Consider the following 6,291-nt stretch of genomic DNA (forward strand, 5'->3'; position numbering starts at 1 on the left):
CTCACGACTTAGGGAAAGTTGGAGAGGTTATCGTAACTAAAGATGATGCCATGCTTTTGAAAGGCAAAGGTGACAAAGCAAAAATTGAAAAACGTATTCAAGAAATCACTGAGCAGTTAGAAATCACAACCAGTGAATATGAGAAAGAGAAACTGAATGAGCGGCTGGCGAAGCTTTCAGATGGAGTGGCCGTGCTGAAGGTAGGCTCCTGGCCTGGGGGCTGGGCCTTGGTCCTTTTGGTTCTGTGGCCCTTCCTGATGGTGACTAAACGTCTTTTGAGGACATGACTTCGTACACATTTCCATTATGGCTTACAGTGTGTGTGTGTGTGTGTGTCTCAGACCCAGGGTTCCAGATTCTTGCCTCCTATGCCTCTAAACTGGTTGAACCTGTTTTAGGGAAGCTGCCAGAGGAAACATGTTCATTGGGAGTAGGACTGGTTCTGCCTCAGCCTCCCCAGTAGCACCGCGTCCCTGGCAGCCTTTTTTTCCCCCCAGTGGCCAGCTCAGCTCACCCCAGGGCCTGGGGCAGCCCAGCCCAGCATGTGGTGCCAGCAGTCAAACCACAGTCCCCGAGCATTTTGGCAGCCAGTTTAAGTGGCTTTTTCGCAGCTGGCATGTTTACTGACAAGGAAGCATACTAACTAGAGGTCTTTTCATCTCCAGGTTGGTGGGACAAGTGATGTCGAGGTGAACGAGAAGAAAGACAGGGTCACAGATGCCCTCAATGCCACGAGGGCAGCTGTGGAGGAAGGCATTGTGCTGGGTGGTGGCTGTGCCCTGCTCCGTTGCATTCCTGCCCTGGACACCTTAACTCCTGCTAATGAAGATCAAAAAATTGGTAAGGAAGGTGACTTTTCAGGTGGCCTTCTTGTGGCCCAGTTCAATTGTGTCTTCCTGTACTAGCAACATGTTACAATTTCCTGAATAGTGAACGTTGACAGTGATGGTGCCAGAGCTAATAATGCAGGGAATGAATCCTAGCTGTTTTAAGATTAAATTTCCCAACATTGGTCCTTACATACTCAAGTTGTGTGCCTGCATTTCATAGAAAAACTGAAATTGTAAAACTGCTTTCTAGGCATAGAAATTATTAAGAGAACTCTGAAAATCCCTGCGATGACTATTGCGAAGAACGCGAGTGTAGAAGGATCTTTGATAGTTGAGAAAATCCTGCAGAGCTCCTCTGAAGTTGGTTATGACGCTATGCTTGGAGATTTTGTGAATATGGTAGAGAAAGGGATCATTGACCCAACAAAGGTAACTCATCGAGCGATTTCTAAACGTGCTTCCAATCTTGCTGAGACATGAAATTGTCAAGAGTAATGATTCATTACATTTTCTCTAGGTCGTAAGAACTGCTCTGCTGGATGCCGCAGGCGTGGCCTCTCTGTTAACAACGGCAGAAGTTGTGGTCACAGAAATCCCTAAGGAGGAGAAGGACCCTGCCATGGGCGCCATGGGTGGAATGGGGGGCGGGATGGGCGGCGGGATGTTCTAGCCTAGAAAGCGCTTGGCCCTCGCTCATGAACTGACAGGAAGCGCCCTGCAGGGTCCTCCCAGTAACTGGAGATTCACATGAAGGAAATGAAGAGCAGGCTGGCTGGTGCAAGGAAGCCACATGCCCACCATTGCTGGTTTCAGTTACAGTATATATAATGGTTTACCACTGTCATTGTCCATGCCTACAGATAATTTATTTTGTATTTTTGAATACAAAAACATTTGTACATTCCTGAAACTGGGTGCCAGAGCCACGTACGAGTGTACTGCTTTCAACTTAAAATCACGGAGGCATTTCTACTACTATTCTGTTACAGTCAGGATTCTAGTGCTTGCCGTCAGAGAAGTCAAAAGCAGCCTGTCTGTGGAGTGGAAGAATAATGGTGTATAAAATAAAGATCAATGTGACAACCTTTGTGTAATAAAAATCTGTTTAAAGTTAGAGGTGAGCGTGTTAGCTGTTTCTGGATGTGGAGGTAGGCAGGTGGGGGGTGCTGGCAGGAGGGCAGAGCCAGCAGCCACTGCGCTGCACACTCACCTGCCCTGATGGATTCAGCTCTGCTGCTCCTCAGCATTGTGCTAGGAACTGCTTCAGCAGTGTGGAGGCTTGCTATTAAGGCCCAGCCTGGCCATGGCTTCCCACTGTCCTCTGTGGTGCCATTTCTGCATACGTGGGGAAGGGACTCGGGCCCAGCCCAGAGCTGGTGTGCTAGTCAAATACAGCTGAGCTGCCTCACAGGTGCTTCTTTTAAGAACATAATATATTAGGGAAAGCCCTGAGACAAGGGTCCCAAGCAGGTTGCCAAGGACCTTGCCTTTCCTGGGGATAGTACAGAGCAAAGCTACAAGGGGAGGTAGGGTCCAAGGTTAGATGAAAATTACAGTGGAGCAATAAGATTGAGTATGATTGCTCAGTTAAAATTGATCAAACGGGAAGCACACCACTTAGCAAGCGCATGACACGGCAGGAGCTCTTAGGGCTTGGCCCCATGGCTCTTCCTAGCTTCCTCAAGGTGGTGCTCCCTGTTCAGTACAGCAATCCATTATCCTTAGGAAGTACTTGGTGCATTCCTTTCACCTTTTGTCTTTAGGTCTGGTCCAAAGTGGAGGTGCCGATTTCCACAGTTGTAAGACATCTGGTTCCTTCAAGGCCTAGTACTGACTGCCTGTAGTAGTTTTCTAACATTCTCACAGTTACTCTCAATATATAGCTCAAAGCAGGGGCCCCAAACCCTTTCCCCTGCAGGTCTGGCCTGAGCTCCCCTTCTGACTTGATCAGCTTTCAGTTTCTCTTGTTTTGAGACAGGGTCTCCCTAAGCATTACAGGCTGACAAACTTGAGGTGATTCTCCTGCCTCAGCCCCCCGAGTGCTGGGATGACACGGGTGCCACCGCTCCTGCCTCAGCTTGCATTTTGGCAGGAATCTAGATTGTGCCGCCTCCTGTGTCAGGCTGAGACCATCCCCATGCCAGTCCTTGGCAAATCTGTGTTCCAGAAGACACAAGCCTAGTGTCCAAAGGCTGAGGAGCCCTGGTTTAAGAGCTCCGTGAATTTGACCCTCAGTAATGCAGTACGGTTTGTAAGAGATGAGCATGTGTTGTGTGTTGTTCCAGGAGGTCATGTGTTGCTTTCCAATTTGACTTGATTACAGAAGCATCCAGAACAGGTTTTACCAGGGAAGGGTATAACCTCAGTATGCCCTATAGCAGGTGGGCCTGCTCTAGCCTAGTCTGCTCCGTGTGGCCCTGGACTGCGGGCTGCCACTGGGAGCCATTTAGGCAGTCAAGTCTTGCTGACCTGGGAGTACACAGTTTGGGCAGAGATGAAGGGGGGGAAGTCGAGCCTCACGATACCTGTGCCTTGGTGATTTGCCTGGGTGACAAGACCAGTCAACAGATCAGAGGAAACAAAATAAATGGTATGGTAACTGAAGAGAATGCGCCATGAAGTTGGTGACAAGCGGAATCCAGAGCTGTCAAGGTCCGGGAAGTGGTTTGTGGCAAGGCCCCAATACTAGGTTATTAGAAGGAAAGTAAAAGAATAAGGAACACCTGCGCTTCAGGGATTCCCGTGCGTTAGACCAGGGAGAGCGGAGAATAGTTACCGCTTGTCCTCACTCTCCTCGCTGGCCTCTACTGACACAACTTCAAAGAGGGGTTGTTTTTGCTTCAAGGCAAAAGGACATACTGGAGAAAAAGCTGCTCACCTCATGAGCTGCCTAGAGGAAAGCTCCTGGTTCACCCCCAGTGATGCACCTCCGCACAGCAGGTCAGTGTACGACCTGAAGCAGGACAGGGCTGTGGTATTTGAACCCTCAGCCATCCAGGGCTAGGGGCCATAGCCTGTGCCAGGTCGCACAAATGGCCTCTGAAGGAGCGACTTCAACCAGTCTGATTTAAGGGTCTGAGCTCTTAACCCAAGGGCAAGCTGGAAATTGGCCAGGACATGGGCAGCTCCAAAAGCTGAAGCCAGATAAACTGGAAAGTGTTCCTGTTTTAGCCTTATTTAGGAGAAAAAGCAGGGAGCTTCCAGGTTAGCTCAGTTGTTTAAGCACCTGCCCGGGCAAACCCATTCAGGCTTACGGGACCTGAATGGCTCAATCCCCAGCTCCACATGCAAGGCCACACCTGCCATTAAGGCAGCCTGAGCCCCCCAAAAAAAAAAAAAAAAAAACCAACCCACATCCATAAAAAAAAAAAAAAAAAAACCAACCCACATCCATAGCCACACAACACTAAGGAACTGGGTCTAATCCGGGTTCTGAATCCCGCATCCTTTCTGTTGCTACCTTGTGTCCTAAACGGCAACAGCTGGGCCTGCAGCTCAAGACCCACCCAACCTTACCCCAAAATACCCAGGAGAAATTCTGCTTGAATGGCAGGAAGTTATTATCAAGAATTAGAGTGGTAAGCAGGTGTGATGGTGCACATCTATAATCCCAGCACTCGGGGGCCCTGAGGCAGGAGGGTTTCAAGTTCAAAAAACTGCGCTAGGGTAACAGCAAAACTCTAAAAAGGTCTGGGGATGCAGCTCAGTGTAAAGGCCCTGGGTTCAATCTCCGTATTGGGGTGGGAGCAGGGTCCACATGCCAGTCACTGCAGGGGAGGAAGCAGGAATAGTAGGTCTTTCAAGAAACCTCGAGAAGTATCACGGATATCCCCTGGGAAGCAAGCCCCCACGCTGAACTGAAAACAAAAACAGACCAGGGGCACCGCCTCCCTGAGAAAACAAGCGGAATGCACCTGCCTTTCTGCAAAGGATTTATATGAACAAAAGACAGTAGAGTTCCAGAAATACGTTAGAACAAGTGTTTGCCTGAAAGGGAAAGGAGAGACAGACCACTGGGTTTCAGGCTGGCCTGAGCTACACAGTAAGCTCAAGACCAACCTACGCTACACAGCAAGTGTTCTATCATAAAACAACACAGGGACAGGATATAGCTCAGCAGCACACGTGCCTGCCTGGCAAGTGCAAGGTCCCAAATTTGATCCTCAGTAGTGGGGGAATAAAAAGATGAAGAAAAGGCTAACCAAGGAGAAAGAAACGGCTCTAAAGTCTGATCCTGGCATTTCAGGAAAATAGATGAGAAAACAGGAGTTTCCACTGCAGCGGAGGCAGCCGCAGCAGGACCCATGTTGGAGAACAGAAGAGCAAGTTTTGGGCAACAGGCCTTGGAGGCCTCCTGATGCTCGTGCAGCAGCTTTACCACACAGGCTCAGGCAGGTCTCGGGCTGGCCAGGGACGCCTAGCGAGGCCAGGGATAGCCAAAGCCTCTGGCATACAGCTTCACGGCCACGGACCTCACCACTCCCCAAGAAGAAAGCAGCTTCCAGGGAACACCAAAGGACTCAGGAATGCGAGGCTGACAAGTAATTGCTAGTGACAAATGTGGTCAATGTGTCACAAAACAGGTACTGAGGCCAGGTGTGGTGGTGCATGCCTGTAATCCAGTTCTCTGGAGGCTGAGGCAGAAGCATTGTGGTGAGTAGCCTGAACTCCACAGCAAGACCCTGTCTCAAAAACAAAACAACAAAAGAAAGAACAGGTACTAACAATTACAAAGTACTCATTTCCAAAAAACAAATTAAGTCTCTGAATATTAAAATTATCTGAAACAAGGGGGGGTGTGATAGCTGGGTGGTCTAAGCACCTGCCTGCCATGAAACCCCTGGCCCACCTTGCTGGCCCAAAACTGGGTATGGTGGCACATGTCTGTAATCTCAGTGCTGGAGAGGCTGAGACAGGAAGATCACTATGAGTCTGAGCTGCATAGTGAGACCCTGTATCAATAAATAATTTTTTAAAAGATTCAAGATTTGGACACAAGTAGTTAAAAAAAAAAAGTCTCTGAAATAAGATGAGTATACCAGGAAGTAATGAATAAGCCTTTCTGATAACACAAGAACAAGAAGGGACTGACCCTAAGGGGCCAGGCTTCATGTCACACTGGCTGTGAACTGGCTACATGCCCCCTCCCAAAGTCACGCCCGCACTCCTGTCCTCAGCTGTGACAGGATGGTGTCTGGAGCCTGGTTCAAACCCCACACACCCAGGAAGGCGTGGCAGCACTCTGCGATCTTCCGAGAAACCAGTAACAAGCACACGCTGCTCTACTTACCCTCTCCGAAAATCTGCAGGACACAGGATAAGCAGCAGAGACAACCGAGACGCCCGAGCAGGAAGCTGCCAACAGGGAGCTCAAGAAACTGACGGAACTCCCCAGACCTGCCGGCCAGAACCCCCAGCCGTCAGAACACTGATCCCTGCCTATAAGGACGTGTTGACAAGC

At 49.4% G+C, this 6,291-nt stretch overlaps 1 protein-coding gene across 1 annotated transcript in view; it reads left to right on the top strand.

The window, feature by feature from the left end:
- Hspd1 (heat shock protein family D (Hsp60) member 1) overlaps positions 1-1,946 on the top strand; it is a 10,655-nt gene extending 8,709 nt beyond the window's left edge. Inside the window, exons 7-10 of the mRNA XM_004628665.2 lie at positions 3-200; positions 666-840; positions 1,081-1,259; positions 1,348-1,946. Coding sequence (XP_004628722.1) covers positions 3-200; positions 666-840; positions 1,081-1,259; positions 1,348-1,500 — 705 coding nt within the window. The 3' untranslated portion in view covers positions 1,501-1,946. The remainder of the gene's footprint in view (positions 1-2; positions 201-665; positions 841-1,080; positions 1,260-1,347) is intronic.
- Positions 1,947-6,291: the final 4,345 nt, after the last annotated feature.

Source organism: Octodon degus, unplaced genomic scaffold (genome assembly GCF_000260255.1).
Source record: "Octodon degus isolate 3935 unplaced genomic scaffold, OctDeg1.0 scaffold00025, whole genome shotgun sequence".
NCBI lineage: Eukaryota > Metazoa > Chordata > Mammalia > Rodentia > Octodontidae > Octodon > Octodon degus.